The sequence below is a fragment of the Carcharhinus amblyrhynchos genome, chromosome 5 (assembly GCF_965287045.1).
Source record: "Carcharhinus amblyrhynchos chromosome 5, sCarAmb.v2.hapA, whole genome shotgun sequence".
Taxonomy (NCBI): Eukaryota; Metazoa; Chordata; class Chondrichthyes; order Carcharhiniformes; family Carcharhinidae; genus Carcharhinus; species Carcharhinus amblyrhynchos.
In genome coordinates, this window is record NC_137328.1 from 13,584,241 (window position 1) to 13,601,576 (window position 17,336).

The 17,336-nt window shown below is 42.9% G+C and overlaps 1 protein-coding gene across 1 annotated transcript in view; it reads left to right on the plus strand.

The window, feature by feature from the left end:
* The window catches only part of chrna8 (cholinergic receptor, nicotinic, alpha 8), a 250,322-nt gene that overhangs the window by 142,698 nt on the left and 90,288 nt on the right, over window positions 1-17,336 (plus strand). Inside the window, exon 5 of the mRNA XM_080188480.1 lies at window positions 14,494-14,573. Coding sequence (XP_080044606.1) covers window positions 14,494-14,573 — 80 coding nt within the window. The remainder of the gene's footprint in view (window positions 1-14,493; window positions 14,574-17,336) is intronic.

The following is a 17,336-nucleotide window of genomic DNA, read 5'->3' on the forward strand; positions in this document are numbered from 1 at the left end:
TCCAACCGATTTATTTGATAATAGATTCACAAGCTTTCGGGGTTAGCCCCTTCGTCAGGTGAATGGAGAGTTCTGGCCTCAGACAGAGCATATAAAGCACAGACAGTTTAGAGATTACTGATTAGAATACATCCACATCAATCATGATACATGCATAACATACATAGCCTCACTTTACTCTCACACGATTACCCCTGTTACAAGTTTCACACCCGCATACTGCCACCTACACAACCATGAGACCCCACAATGCCCATGCACATTGCAACAGTCTCACTGGCATGCATCCCCCTTTATTGCAGGATAAACTGGCAGCAAGAGCTTACTGGCAAGAAACAGGTGAAGCTCATGTCCCCTAACCCCATGGAGGAAATTATGCTCCCCATCAACTGGAGCACCCAACAGTGGAAGGTAAACTCGGAGATATTAAAGATATTGGCCAGGATTTGTCGGCTGTTATATGGGCGGGAATTTCAGGCCTCACTGATAATGACCCCCAACTTGGGTTTCCCAGTCGGGGGATGGGGGTTGGGGGGTGCAACAATTAGGTTGATTGGCCGTGGTAAATCCCCCTTACTGTCAGGGGTCTAGCAGGATAAATATATGGGACTACGGGAATAGGAATGGGTGGGATTGTGGTCAGTGCAGAGTCGGTGGGCTGAATGGCCTCCTTCTTCACTGTAGGGATTCTATGATTCTATGAATGGAAAACCTTGTTGACAGCAGTGGGATCAGGAAGTTACACTTCCAGCCAATGGCCTATCACCTCAGCTGCTGCCAAATACACCACGGCGGATGTGGAAAATCCTGCCCATTGCCTCGAGTCTGGAAGGATCCCAATGTGAAAGGTTCATGGTCACAGTTACTTTGAAAGCCTGAGGCAACATTACTCTTGTCCTGTTCTGAAGTTGCAGGTCTGCCTGCAAGAGTTGATGCATTTCATTTTGCCCCGCCTTCATTAAACATAAAGCACACGTAAAGCAACCTCGTTGAGGTTGAGATGGAAAAAATACTCCTAAAGAAACTTAGGGTAGATGAGACTTCCTGCCGAGAAGCCTCTCCCTCCTCCTCCTCCCTCTATGGGCTGTTTATCCTCCTCTATGTTAAGTCTGCTCCACCTCCCTCTCAAGCAGCAGGCCAGGGGGAATGGTAACCCATAATTGGGACCGAATGGTATGTGCATGTGTCTTCATGTCAGAACTATGGCCTGCCTTAACCACCTGTAACGCCGCACCCTGTTGACTTCGCCAACTTTCAGTAGCAGAAAAAAATCTCAGCTCCTCTAGAAACTCAGAAAGAGCCAATAAAATCAACCAGAAGCTAAATTGTTTGGGGAGGGAGGGGAGGGTGTTGGGGCGGGGGGGAGGCGGGTGCAGAGGGTAGCGTCCTTCCTGTTGCTGAGTGCATGTTCAGTTATGCATGTTGAAGAGAGGATGTTTGCTGAAGCATTGAGGTTGAAAATAGCACCATTGTATCAAATCAGTGTTATAAGCTAACTGATGGCACAATTTTCCAACTCTATATCTATGTTAAACAATCCTATAAATCAGAGTGAGACCCTCACCAAATTAGAATCCGGTGTGCGCCACATCGAAGTGTGCGCACATGGTGTAAATAAAATCTTGCATCTAAATTGGCCCTGGTAGCTCTGAAATTTCGAATGCCATATGTCTGAATTTTGCAACCAATATGTGTTGATTGTTTTCAAAGGATCTCAAATGGTGACATTGTTAACACTCTTGACTTTCCACTTCCCACCTTTTAATTTGAGATTCGGGAACAGCTTTGTAACTCAGTGACACTACACTGTGTGACGTGGGATTGACTTTGTTTCAGTGCAAACTTTGGAATGTTACTCATCACCCAAGTTGCACATATTCAGTTTAAGAAGTGGTGTGATAGCACTTGCAGTGGGTAACCTCACACTCCTTCAACGTATGTCTGCCTGCAGTGTTACTGAAGTCACTCGCTCTGCATCCCATCACTGATGCACCTTTCCTGTGAGTTCGCAAAGCACAATAGTACAGCTTCTGAAGCCACATCTGGAATGAATGATGTTGGAACTGGCTCGGAACTGCATATCACAATATATGGTTGCTCCTGCTGTCTTACTCACTCCAAACATCTAAACTGTTTGTCTTATTCTTCACTCCAAGTTGAGCCTTCTCAAGCAACTGCTCTGATCTGTGGCTTAAAGCCAAATTCATCTCATAGCACTCCTCCATAATGGCTTGGGACATTTTGTTATGTTAAAGGGAAAGACATGTTATTGGTACCTTGCTTAGAAAAAATGATAATCAGCACATGCTCATGTTCACAGGATTCTACTATGGGTGGCACGGTGGGACAATGGTTAGCACTGCAGCTTCACAGCGCCAGGGAACCGGGTACAATTCCAGCCTTGGGTGACTGTCTGTAAGGAGTTTGCACATTCTCCCCATGTCTGCGTGGGTTTCCTCTTGGTGCGTCGGTTACTTCTCAACGTCCAAACATGTGCAGGTTAGGTGGATTAACCACGCTAAATTGCCCATTAGTGTCCCAAAATGTGTGATTGGATGGATTTGCCATGGTGAATATGTGGAATTATGGGGAAAGAGTGGGTAGAGGGCATGGGTAAGATACTCAGTTAGAGAATTGGTGCAGACTCAATGGCCGGAATGTTACCAGGGCGGGCATGCCTTGCGGAATGGAATTCTCCATTGGCCTCGGGAGGGATATTACAAGCCTCGCCCAAGCGAGGTTGTACAATAGTGGCCACTGGGCCAAATGGCTTCCTTTGCACTGTAGGGATTGTATGATTACTGTTTTCAGGAGTCAATACCTCTGGTGTGAGGCAAGGAGTGCCGGGATTTTGACCCAGCCACAATGGGTGGGTCAAAATCACCCATTATAGTTCCAAGTCAGGATGGGGAAGAACTCAAGACATGCTCTTTGGGGTCTAGTGTCATGATGAACCATGTTAACCTGAGCTGATGTCCAAACGTATTATTGAATAAAGCAGACCTGATGCTAGATGGGAACTGTAGCCTTATAGCACATATCCTTCCCAGCTTCCCACCAGTACTTTTATTAAGCCAGCTGCTCAAATACGTATGGGAATCTAATAGTGGCCCTACCTCTGATTTTTCTCCTGTAATCCTTACATACCTTAACAGGTAATTTAGTGGAGTGAGTGGTTTGACTTGGAGTCCAACGCTACACAATGCACTGTTACAGTGCAATTGCCAGCGTACACTTTAATAAGTCCCTCTTAAAATATCCCAGGGAAATACTTTCTCTCAGCTGATATTTTAATAGTTGTATTTACTGAGTGAAACCTGAGTGATTAGATATGCAGAGAGTAATTGGAGATAAATAATGGTAGCAAACAGATACAGCTCCACTAATACATTCTTCAGAAGCACTGACGTGAAGGACTTGTGCAAATTCATTTGCTGTTGGAGGGGAAAACACTCTCAAAGCAATTTCGTTACCGTTTCCTAGATTCTAATCCAAATATTTATTTCCCAGCAAAGGGAATGATTATTCCTTGAGAATTGACACTGCCATGTAGCAACTCACCAAAGCTTTTTCAACAGCACATGGCAAGCTCATGATCTCTACCACTTATGAGAATAAAACTAACCAATACATGGGAGTGCCCACACCTCCAATATCACCTCCAAGTCATGCCCCATCTTGTCTTGGAACTGTTTTGATATTCCCTCTTCATTGCTGGGTCAAAAATCCTGGAATGTTCTAACTTACAACGCTGCCTTCCAAACAGTGGTTCAAGAAGGTGGTTCACCATTACATTCTCAAGGGCAATTAGGGATGGGCAATAAATGGTGGACTTTCCAATGATGCACATGTGCTATGAAGAATAAGTAAAAGTATTTACATTATGTCATGTGCAGTAGTTCATTAATTAATTACATGAAGTCCATCCTATGACAAAAATCACTAAAATATCACATTTTGAGACATACAAAGTTCTCATCTCATTTAAGATCAGGTTTCGACACTAGTTGCTTGCCATTTGCCTCACTAGCTAGTTAAATTATTGTATGAACTGTACCACCACAATTGTAAACCACCAGCTGGATTATTTTGTTGCCACCCTTAATTCAAAGAAATTGTCGCCAAGCTGATGTAAAAGTAAATGTGCAGAATGGGCATATAATTGGAAAATGAACTTCATTATCAATAAATATGAAGCAGAACATTTGAAGAGAAAGGTTAAGGGGACAATGTATTCCCAGTGGTGTAGATTTTCATCTGTTCCCATAACAAGGTCTTTTTCCTGGAACTGGTCACTGGTCTGTCACCAGGAGTTTGAGGGGTGCAACTCTGCGTCAGACATGGCTGATCAAGAGTCTGTTCCACTCTCGCCACCTGCCATTGGCATGATGGAAGGGCTTACAGGTTGACACTCAACCTGTTTGACCACATTATGAATGTGCCTTTCTTGGCCATCAAGTTCTGGGATGGGACTGAAGCCCGGAGATTCTGGATTAGAGGCAGAGATGATACCCATTGCATCACAAAACCTCTGAGGGTAAACATTGATAACCATATCTATAACTAAAAATAATGATACTGATTTTAAAAAGTAAGAATAGTGAGCTTCATTTCTAGAATAACAGAATTTATAATACAGTGAAATTTTGGTAATTTTTGAAACGACCTTCATTAGATTTTACTTGGAGTACTGGGCCTGGATGAGATGCTCTTCTGGTGTGTTGGTGCAGACTCGATGGGCTCAATGGCCTCCATCTGCACTGCAGGGATTCTGTATTTCTACATGGAACTCACTAACACAAGAAGTAGTTGAGGTAAACGGGAAGCTAGATAACCACATGATGAAGAAAAGAATGGAAGGGAACGTTGATGGATTTGAAGAGAGTTGGGAGGATGTTCGCAAGGTGCATAGACATCACGTGGCCTGTTTCTGTTCTGTAAACTCGACTCCGTAATTATCTTGTAACAATTTGTGAAACCATTTTCAACAATCAGCTTGAGAGAATTCTGGATTTAAGACGGTGATTTAACCAGGTTTATTTCTTAAGTATTTACCACAATACTGTTGAAATATCCTTCACTTTTTCTTAAGATATGCAACACCTTTGATACTCTATTTTAGCAGCGACAATCTGGGGGTTTTTAGTAAAGCGTTTGGTTTTCAATTCTTCACATCGCTGGGAGGGGAAGGATAGTTTTTCTACAGTGAATTTTTTTTATTTGATTTATTATCATCACGTGCATTAGCATACAGTGAAAAGCATTGTTTCTTGCACTCTGTACAGACAAAGCATACCATTCATAGAGAAGAAAAGAGGATTGTGCAGTATGTAGTATTACCTCCATCGCTAGGGTGTAGAGAAAGATCAGCTTAATAGAAGGCAGGTCCATTCAGAAGTCTGATGGCAACAGGGAAGAAACTGTTCTTTAGTCAGTTGGTAAGTGTCCTCAGACCTTTGTATCTTTTTCCCGACGGAAGAAGATAGATGAGAGAATGTCTGGGGTGCATGAGGTCCTTGATTATGCTGGCTGCTTTGCTGAGGCAGCGGGAAGTGTAGACAGAGTTAATAGATGGGAGGCTGATTTGCGTGAAGAACTGGGCTTTGTTCATGACCCTTTGTAGTTTCTTGCAGCCTTGGACAGAGCAGGAGCCATACCAAGCTGGGATACATCCAGAAAGGATGCTTTCTATGGCACATCTATAAAAGTTGGTGAGAAGCATAGTGGATATGCCAAATTTCCTTAGCCTCTTGAGAAAGTCGAGGGCTTTCTTAACTATAGCGTGGAGGGACCAGGGCAGGTTGGTGATCTGGATGCCTAGAAATTGGAAGCACTCGATCATTTCTGCTTCATCCCCTTCTCCTTTTCTGTTAGGATCTGTTCCCTGAAGTTCCCTCTTCAACTAGACTGCTAACCCTTAAGGTCCAGAACACACTCGACATTCACTGTTACTTTTAATTTAGAGAAACTCATCTAAGATTCTTAGACTTATTTTCCTCAGCAATCGAATAGTATATCCAGCTAGACAGACTTAAACTGCTCCCATTACCTTACAACATAATCAACAACTGAACTAAAATCTGCTGTTTTATCTCTGTGGGTTCCCCTCGCTAGACTCCTGTTGCTAGGCAACAGCACAGTATTTTTCTACCTTGTGTTTGTTTTAACTTCCCTACAAGAGGTGTAAAACCAAATTAAGAATGCAGATGACAGAATCCACTCTAAAACCAGCCTAGATCTCGGGTTTCACTTTTTAAACCCACAAATAAAGAATATAAACTAAAGTTAAACTTAAAGCTAAATGTTGTTGCTAATATCCACAAATACAACAAGGACTTACTTGAAAATTATTTATTAGTCACAAGGCTTACATTAGCAGTGCAATGAAGTTACTGTGAAAATCTCCTAGTTGTCACATTCTGGCACCTGTTCAGATACACTGGAGGGAGAACTTAGCATGGCTAATGCACCTAACCAGCACATCTTTCAGACCGTGGGAGGAAGCCGGAGCACCCAGAGGAAACCCATGCAGACATGGGGAGAATGTGCAGATACCACACAGACAGTGACCCAAGCCAGGAGTTGAACCTGAGCCCCTGGCACTGTGTGACAGCAATGTTAACCACTATGCCACCGTGCCGCCCTATCCCTATTCCTATTCCCCAACAGTGCTTTGACTTAATTTTCTGCCCAACGCCTCTGAGCTATTCTGCAATAGAAATTTGAATTGTGGAAATGTTGGAATTGAAATTTGATGTTGGTGTGACAGATTGGAAATTAACGTTGTCTCAACATTTGGTGTTTCGATACGGCCTTAGAACTTTTCCAGACTTTGAAGAATTATAGATTGGAAACAGTGTGAATAAATAGTTCCTTTCAATGCTACTCGGGCTCACAGGGAATAGAAGTATGGAAGTAGCTAATAGTTTAATCCTTTATTCTGTGCAATTATAAAGGGTTTGTCAAAGATTCATTGGTTATCCCCACTGACTTCCCAGTTCCAGACCTCGTTTAGGGATTAAGAAAATCAAAGTGAATATTTAAGTATTTAACATTGACCAGTTGTTCAGCCATAGATCAATGGGAGACGTAGCATAATCCACTGAGTGCCGTGAAATCCCATGAGGAAGGCTTTCCAGCTCCCTTTCGCACCCCCACCCCTTCCCCCACATCCTCCTTGCTGGCCCAGCATTCCAGCGTTCAACAGCAGGAAAATAAGCAGCGCCTGCGCAGATTTACCTGGAGTATTGTGTGCAGTTTTGGTATCCTCATCTGAGGAGGGATGCCCCTGCTATACAGTGAGTGTACCAAAGGTTTACCAGTCTCGTTCCTGGGATGGCAGCTCTGTCATATGAGAAGAGATTAAGTCAGTTCAGATTGTATACATTGGAATTCAGAACAGTGAGAGGGGATTTCATAAAATCCCAACAGGATTAGACAAGGTAGATTCAGAAAGAATATTCATAATGGTGGAGGAGTCCAGAACATAGTTTGAAGATAGAGGGTAAACCTTTTAGGACTGAGGTGAAAAGAAATTCTTGAGAATGCTAAATCTGTGGAATTCTACCACAGAAAATATTTGAGGCCAAAACATTGTGTGCTTTCAAGAAAAAATTAGATATATCTCTTGGGGCTAAAGATATGGGGAGACAGGTGGGATCAAGATATTGAATTTGATGATCAGCCATGATAAAATGAATGGCAGAGCAAGCTCGAAGGGCTGAATGGTCTATTCTTGCTTCTAGTTTCTTGGTTTCTATGTTTATGCACTCCGCACACATGAGGATGGTCTCAACAGGGATCTTGGGTTCATGTCGCACTATCTGTAACCCCTGTGACTTGCCTGGGTTTGCAAAACCTCACTTACTGTACTGTCTGGAGACAATACACATCTCTTTAAACTGTGATCAGTGCTCCTTCCACTCACATTATCAGCCACTTCAGGTCTTGAACAGCAGGTTAGGTGTAAGGATTCGCATTCTAATCAGTAATCTCTAAACTGTCTGTGCTTTATATGCTCTGTCTGAGGCCAGAACTCTCCATTCACCTGACGAAGGGGCTAACCCCAAAAGCTTGTGAGTATATTATCAAACAAATAGGTTGGACTAAAACCTGGTGTTGTCAAACTTTTCACTATGCACTCCGACACAGTCCATTAACCTGTTCTGGGGCAATCCCTGGCCAAAGTCACCATACACACAAGCACAGCAATGGCTAAAAGGGGAAAGCAGTCCTACAGGCAGCACTGCAAAGGCTTCTTCATTAACACCTGGCAACTGGTCCCGTGGTTAGGAGAGCTGTCCCACAGAGAAGAAATGTGACAGGCTGATGTTGCCACACTTGCTGTATCATTTCAGCCAAATTCCAGACTCTCCATCACCAACCTCTGGCTGCGCCCTGTTGTTATCCCCACACATGATGACAAAGTGGCCTACAGATGAGGGGGATAAGGAGCCTAAATCCTTGCAGTCTCATAGTTTCTGATCAAACATGAATAAAGACATCTTCCGTCCTCCCTCAATTCCATTTGACTCAATGGTTCTTCATGTCAAATGCCACTTGGAGGAAGCATAGAGGGTAACAGGAGCAACACATGTTCACTGGGAAGGGTACTTCAATGTCCATCTGCAGAAATGTGGCTCAGTACTGCTACTACTGATAAACTGGCCTGAATTATATTGTCATGAGATTGGGCTTGTTTCTGGTAAGTGAGAGAACCACCACAAGGAAATAGTTGCCTTGATCTTGACCTCAGCAATCTGCCAGTTGCACATGTGCCTGTTCTGGGTTCCATAGTGTGTTCAGTGGTGTTCCTGCTGGTTCCATGGTCTCTGTTTCTACCTAAGCTTTACTCAGGGGTGGTAGAATTGTGGAGGGTGTCAACAGCCATTCATTTGATGCGTAGCTCTGGTAATCAAACAGCTACCCTCTAACATCACTGGAAGGGTGGAATAGTAAGGGGATGTTCAGCTGCCATTGGGTACTGTCATCTCAGGTGCTGCTCCCGAAGATAGCATGGGCTTTCAGAATCCTTTGCTGATAGTTAGACGTTGTCTATGTATGAATGAAATGTGAGCTCTGCCTGTTGATGAAAGCTGCTGTCTTGCTGTAATAGATTGAATTTGACTTGTTAGTTCAAAGTACGAAAGGGTTTATTCCCAATAACACTTAGATGCATATATAGATACCAGTTGGAGCTGGGGAGGAATGGAGAGTAGTCATGTATTCAGTTCTGTCAGACCCTATATAAATATATTATAAGTTCTGACAGAACTGAATACATGCCTGCTTTCCACTCCTCCCCAGCTCCCTCTGAGGACCTCCCCAAACTGGGACATGCATCCTTGCACCTGGTTGGCTTGGCTTCCCATAGCCCAATTATGTGACCCTCAGGGTTCACCCCCTTAAAGGGGCCACGCTACCATAAGTGTATTTATAATTATAGGAGTATATTACATGCATACCTGCAGAGAAGAGCAGAGTAGGCAACTTCCAGACCCTGCACCTTCCTGAACATTTGCCACCTTATTCCCACTGGGTATTTGAAGCACTGTCAGAGGGGCCTTTTCCAGTTCATAGGCAGACCTACCAGAGATGGCTGTGATGGGGTTTTCGCACACTTAGTGGGCTGATTTTTCTGACCCGCAAAGACTTCTGCCCTCAGACTAAACATGATTATTTGATTTGATTTATTATTGTCACATGTATTTAGCATACAGTGAAAAATATTGTTTCTTGCACACTATACAGACAAAGCATACCATTCATAGAGAAGGAAAGGAGACGGTGCAGAATGTAATGTTGCAATCATAGCTAGGGTGTAGAGGAAGATCAACTGAGTGCAAGGTAGGTCCATTCAAATGTCTGATGGCAGCAGGGAAAAAGCTGTTCTTGAGTCGGTTGGTACGTGATCTCATTGTATCTTGTTCCCGATGGAAGGAGGTGGAAAATATCTTCTCTATATCTGGGTGATATAGAGAATTACCAGGTGTGCTGTTTCACCAGACAAGGAGTGGAAAGGATAGTTCAGGGAGGTGACTGGTGTCAGCAGTGCCAAACAGGAGATAATCTCGACTCTGTCTTCCATTCAAATTATTCCACAGGATTTATAGGTCATTCAGTCTATCTTCTATGAACCATCATTCATGCTCTACTCAGGCCTCCTCCCCCGCCATCTCAGCTCGTCCCATCTGTATATCCATCAATCCTTGTCTCCCTCATCTGATTATCTAATTTCCTCTTAAGTGCCCTCATGCTATTTGCCTTTGCTACTCCTTGAGGTAGCGATGTTTCACATTTTCATTTATGTCTGGGTGAAGAAGTTTCTCCTGAATTTCTTATTGAATTTATTGGTGTCTGTCTTATATCTAAAACCCCAGGAGGTGGAAAACATCTTCTCTATATCTATCAAAGCATTTCACAATTTTAAAATCCTCAATCAATCCCTTCTCTTTCCAAGAGGAAAGAGCCCAGACTATTCAATCATTGTAGATGGTTATAATCTCTCAGTTCTAGTATCATTCTTGTAAATTGCACTTTTTCCAGTGCTGCTATAGATCTTTTGTAGTGTGGAGAACAGAACTGTGTATTGTACATAAGCATTGTGTCTCTACTCACCTCCTAATATTTGCTTGGAAGTGGTCCCACAAGCTTCAGGTACCCTTTCTCAAGTGGTATTCTTCAAATGTGAACCAGCACCATGATTGTCAGAGGGGCGACATGGTGGCACAGTGGTCAGCACTGCTGCCTCACAGCGCCAGGAACCCGGGTTCAATTCCAGCTTTGGGTGGCTGCCTGTGTGGAGTTTGCATATTCTCCCAGTGTCTGTGTGGGTTTCTTTAGATGCTCCGGTTTATTCCCACAGTCCAAAGATGTGTAGGTTGGGTCAATTGGCCATGCTAAATTGCCCATTAGTATCCAAAAATATGTTTGTTAGATGGATTAACCGCTGTAAATGTCTGGGGTGATGGGGTGACTGGGATAGGGTGGAGGAGAGGGCCTGGATAAGATACTCTATCAGAGAGCCAATGCAGACTTAATGGACCAAATGGCTTCTTCTGCACTGAAAGGATTCTGTGATTCTATGAAACAAATCTGATTCTCTGCACATTTAATGCCCTCACAAAAACTTCAGGTATTAAGGCTAATTACTGCCCTGCTTCAGAGCAGATTAGAACAAGAAATGGTTTTGTATTATAGCACATGTGTATCCCTCCCTAACAACAACACTGCAATGACACCTGACAACATAGATTGCGGTAAAAAGTCTGACAACACCAGGTTTTAGTCCAACCTATTTATTTGATAATATTCTCACTAGCTTTCGAGGGGACAGCCTCTTCGTCACCTGACGAAGAGGCTGTCCCCTCGAAAGCTAGTGAGAATATTATCAAATAAATAGGTTGGACTAAAACCTGGTGTTGTCAGACTTTTTACTGTGTTTACGCCAGTCCAACGCCGGCATACCCACATCATAACATAGATTGCAACAGCTCAAGAAGGCAACTCACCACCACTTTCTCAGAGGCATCTTGGGATGGGCAATAAATGCTGGCCTTGCCAGTGACACTGAACATTTAAAAACATAGCATTTTTCTATTCACTTATCAGAAAGCTTTTTGATTATTTATTACAGTATTTAAGCTCATTTTCTCAGCTGCTATCCATGTGATTGTTGGTTAGATCTGAATGAATAAAAATCCATTAAGAGTAATCATTATAGGTCAGTAATATAGGTCTCAATGCAATGGGAATTAGTGCTAATAATGCATTGGCATAATTTGATCCCACATTTCTGTATATTTGGATTAGAGTTCAAGTGGATGGCATTGTTGGCTGTTCAGTAATGACATAACCATTATATTACCTCTGGACCACCTTTTTGAAGGAGATTTATTACAAATGCAAGGTTTCATAGAAGTTACATTTTGGGATTTTTCTTTTAATTTAGGATAAAATGGAGGAATGAAAGGAATCATATTACCTGTTCAGAGTTCTGCTAACAGAAATCCTATGTGACTTGAATGTTCGAAGTTTAGAAGAATAAGAGGAAATCTATTTGATGTGTCCAAGGTGTTAAGAGGGATTGACAAAGTAGAAGTGGAGAAAGTCTTTCCTCTTATGGGAAAAGAGGTCATAGTTTTAGGACAAGGAGTGGCAGATTTAGAACAGAGATGGAGAGAAATTACTTCTCTCAAAGGGTCGTGATTCTGTGGGATTCACTACTTCAGAATAATCTGGATGCTGGGACGTTGAGTAAATTTAAGGAAGTGATAGACGGATTTTAACTTAATAAGGGTTTAAAGGGCAGGAGAGGAGAAAGGGCAGGAAAGTAGACTTGAGGCCAAGATGAGATCAGCCATGGTCATATTAAATGGCAGAGCAGGCTCAAGGAGCTAAGTTGCTAACTCCTTACTCCAGTTCTTATATTCTTATGTGTTAAAGGTTAATTGGAGGAGAGGGGTGGGCAGGGGCATGGATGGGGGGGGTAAGTGGAGGAATTGGAGCAATGGGTTATCTTGCTGAGAAGATGTTCATGCTACAAACAATGACCAAAGCATCTGTGTTGATGGTGATTTGACCATTGGTCTTCAAAATCCCAGCAAGCTGTTAGGAATATCAGACTTGTAAATGGTTATACATTAACTTGCCTATTTAATTTCGAAATAGAACGAAGTTGCGAGTCTGAAGTTATCTAATTAATATTTCTACCTGGATACAATGCCCATACGATTCACATTTCCATAGAAATGGGCTCTGAGAAGGGGAGGTCCACAAGAAACCATTGACTTTCAAATGGCCTAACAAAGCTGACTTATCAGTTTCTCATAGGCATTTGAAGATGAGCAATAATTGCTAGCCTTGCCAAAGATACACTCATTTTATTAAAAACTAGAGGAGTACTTTATTGTTAGAGGTATCGTCTCTGGGATGCATGGGTATAAAAGATCCCATGGCACTATTCTCAAAATGCAAGAGATTTTTCTTCAATTCCTTTCTCCTCAGTTCTTATCTTGCTTTGTGTAGCAACTGGTGTGCTTGAACTATAGGTGAATGCCACATGGTCAGTGGGGTTACAGGCGGCACGGTAGTACAGTGGTTAACGCTGCTGCTTCACAGTTCCAGGACCTGGGTTTGATTCCCGGCTTGGGTCACTGTCTGTGTGGAGTTTGCACATTTTCCTTGTGTCTGCGTGGGTTTCCTCCAGGTGCTCCAGTTTCCTTCCACAGTCCAAAGATGGTTGGTTGATTGGCCATGCTAAAATTGCCCCTTATTATCCTGAGATGTGTAGGTTAGAGCGATTAGTGGGTAAATATGTAGGGATATGGGGGCGGGGCCTGGGTGGGATTGTGGTTGCTGTAGACTCGATGGACCAAATGGCCTCTTTCTGCACTGTATAGTTTCGATGGTTCTATGCTTATACAGAGCAACAGATGGCAGGAGTTATGGGGTGAGAAGAGAAGGAGGAAGAAGAAGGAAGGGATGATGTTGGGTGCACATCTCTAGGGAGGAAATGTACAAATGTGAAGCAATGCACAGGACAGAGTAACTCAGGTTTGGGACAGCAAAGAAAGAGAGGAATTTGCAGAAGTTACATAAATGAGAGGCAAAAAAACAGAAAACGCTGGAAAATCTCAGAAGATCTGATAACATCTGTGGGGAGAGAATAGAGCCGATATTTGGAATTTTGTTGACCCTTCGTCATAGCTAAGAGCAAAGAGAATCCGTGGAGATTTATACTATGGGGTGGAGGAGAGGGGGTGTGGAATTGGACAAAGGGGATATAAATGAGAACACAGAAGACTGAGAAGGTGCTAAGAGTGTCCATTAATTGATCAGAATGCGAGAATAGCCGCACAGGGGTACAGATTGTTAAAGGACTGCCTGAAGGATGTCGACGTTGACTGAAACTGGAGGTGGGGGCACAGGTAAAAGTAAAGAGAAAGGAGGAGTCAAAAAGAAAGGGGCAAAGTAAAAGGGAGATAGAAAGCAATAAGCAAAAAATGTACGTATTGTCACTGGCATCCCTCTACCTCTGTAATGACCTCTAGTTCTACAAGCCATTAAGATCTTTGCATTCCTTCAATTTTGACATTTTGCATGTCCCATCATCAGCTGCTCAAAATTGTAGTGAAACAAAAGTCTGTGAGCTCCTCACACTTATTGTTGGTAGTGAGGTGAAGAAGATGGCAGAGAGGAGTTCAAGAAAATGGTTTGCACTCAGAGAGCAGAAGGTATGGATTATCTTTGCCACCGTGAATGATCCTTGAATGACAGGCTCTTAAATGCATCTGTTTTATTCCCCAAGTGGGAGCATCTTCCATGTCCTCACCACTGTCTGGCGAAAGAGTTTTCTGCCAAACTTCTGATTTAATTGATCAGTGATTATCTTATATTTATGACTTCTAGTTGCGGAGGATGTAGTATGTATATACATCAAATGCATTTATTCCACGTGCTATTTATAAATTAATTTGTTTCTTTTTTTGACAGTGCCGATGAAAGATTTGATGCGACCTTTCACACCAATGTTCTTGTAAATTCCAGTGGGTTTAGCAAATACATCCCACCAGGTGAGTGCTGTTGACAGTATAAAAACTGGTCCAATAAGGCTCAGGTCATAGTGAAGGCAAGCTTGTTCTTAACCTCCCCCTGCCACTTCCCCCATCACCCACCCACCCTTTAAAGGAAAGGAAAGTGCCCACAGTGCTTTAGGAGGGAATTTCCAGGATTTTGACCCCGTGATGGTGAAGGAATGGTGGTATATTTCCAAAACAGGATGGTGAGTGACTTGGAGGGGAACCTCCAGGTGGTGCTGTTCCTCATCCTTTTTTAAAGGTTTCCTCTATTTTGTAGCAAGTTTCCACTTCTTAGGAAACTGGATGGGAAAAGGTGCATGGGTTATCTTGAGGTGCAGCAACAGAGGCTAAAGTAACTCGTACGGAGTGTTACGGTGGCACAGGGAGTATCACAGTGCTTAGCAATAGTGCCTCATAGCTCCAGGAACCTGTGGTTCAATTCCAAAATTGGGTGGAGTTTTCACAGTCTCCCTGTGTCTGCATAGTTTTCCATCGGGTGCTCTTGTTTCCTCCCACAGCCCAAAGATGTGCATGTTAAATGGATTAGCTATGGTAAATGGGTGAGAGGATAAGGCAGAGGAAAGGGCCTTGGTAATGTATTCTGTCAGTCGGTGCAGACTCAATGGGCCAACTGACCTCCTTCTGCAGAGTAGGGAGTCTATGATTCTAATTTTGATTGATAGAGATTGTTGGTAGGTGAGTGATGGGGTGGAGGGTGTTGATTTGAAACTAGTGGTGGACGGTTACTGCATTTTAAAAAGTTCATTCATGGTACATGGGAGTCACTGGCTGGCCAGCATTTATTGTCCATCCCTAGTTCCCCAAGGGCAGTTGAGAGTCAACCACATTGCTGGGTCTCTGGAGTCACATGTAGCTCAGACCAAGTAAGAATGGCAGATTTCCTTCTCTAAAGGACATTAGTGAACCAGATGGGTTTTTCCAACAATCAACAATGGTTTTGAGGTCATCAGTAAATTCTGAATTCCAATTTTTTTTTATTGAATTTAAATTCCAACATCTGCCATGGCAGGATTTGAACTCAGGTCCCCAGAGCATTAGTTGAGTTTCTGGATTAATCGTCTAGCGGTAATACCACCAGGCCATTGCCTCCCCACATTTGAAGATGCATACATTAACCTTGAACACTTTTGTGAGGTCATTGAACTTCTTGTAGCCCTGCAATTGTGTCCTCAGGGTTTGGCCCCTGGCATTTTCCTACATGACTATCTGCTCCCACTCCATTTTGACCATGGACAGTTTTCTGACCCTCTGCAAATGCAGGAAAAATCTCCTACTTCCTATTGCCTCCACCAAACCACCAAATCAAACATCAAAGTGTCTAACAGCACATTTTCCCTTATTCTTCATTCTCTCTTAGATCTGATTTACTTTGCATGCACGGCTACCAGCACCTGCTCCAGCCACAATGCACCTCCTCCAAGCCTCTCCCTAGTCACCAAACAAGTTGCAATTTTAGGGTCCCCTGCAAATGGATGAAGCCAATGAACAGCAGAGTTAGTGCTGACTGCACACCAAGGTTGTTCACATGAGCAGGGAACACACAATTGGATGTGCTGCCTGCCTTGAACAGACATGGATTAATTTGGAAATCTAATAGGAAAGACTGAATCCTCTTACACGCTTATCACAGAATCCTACAACATATGTATCCTTGACAAAATGTACTGCAGTGCTAGTTTCTCATTCTGTAATTGGCAGACCGTCAACGTTGAATGTCTGCTGCAGCAACTTCTGAACATAGTCCGCATTTATAGCACACCTTCAGTGAAATGATCATAGAAAGCGACCATATTCAAAGCATAATTTGTAGTGAGTACCATCTTATTGTGTGGTTGAAATAAAGGTCATCGGAGAAACTAACTGCTATCAACACAGTACCTCTCCGGTAGCGTTGAAAAGTCATAGCACTTGATTTCTATAATGTTCCAGCCCTATCTTTGATTTGTTTTTGTTTCCCATGTGAAATTACGGATTGCTTTAATTATCTTTATAGACTGCTGCAATAGTTCTCCAATGGGTTCAGCAATGCCTCATTGATAGATTTACATCAATTATTTACAATTAATTTCATGTTTGTTTACATTGCCTGCAGGAACAACCTGTATCTCTCCATAATATCATTTTCCCCAGCAATACTGGCACAAATTGGACTCAAGTTTGCACATGGAGCATTCCGAACCTCTGGATTATTTGCTTGTTAGTTTCACAATATTAATTTCTTCCCTTTCACAAGATGCTTATCAATCTGCAGAACCACATCGTTGGTTGGTTGATTGATTGATTATTGTCACATAGAATCATAGAATCCTACAATGCAGAAGGAGGCCATTTGGCCCATCAAATTGACACCAACCACAGCTGCACCCAGGACCTATCCTCATAACCTCATGCATTTACCCTAGCTATTCCCCCTGACATTAAGTGGCAATTTAGCATGGCCAATACACCTAACCTGCACATCTTTGGACTGTGGGAGGAAACTGAAGCACCCACAGGAAACCCACACAGAAATAGGGAGAATGTGCAAACTCCGTACATACAGTGACCCAAGCTGGGAATCAAATCTGGGTCCCTGGCACTGTGAGACAGCAGTGTTAACCACTGTGCCACCGATATATTGGGATACAGTGAAAAATATTGTTACTTGTGTGCTACACAGACAAAACATACAGTTCATAGAGTACATAAGGGAGAAGGAAAGGAGAGGATGCAGAATATAGTGTTGCAGTTACAGAC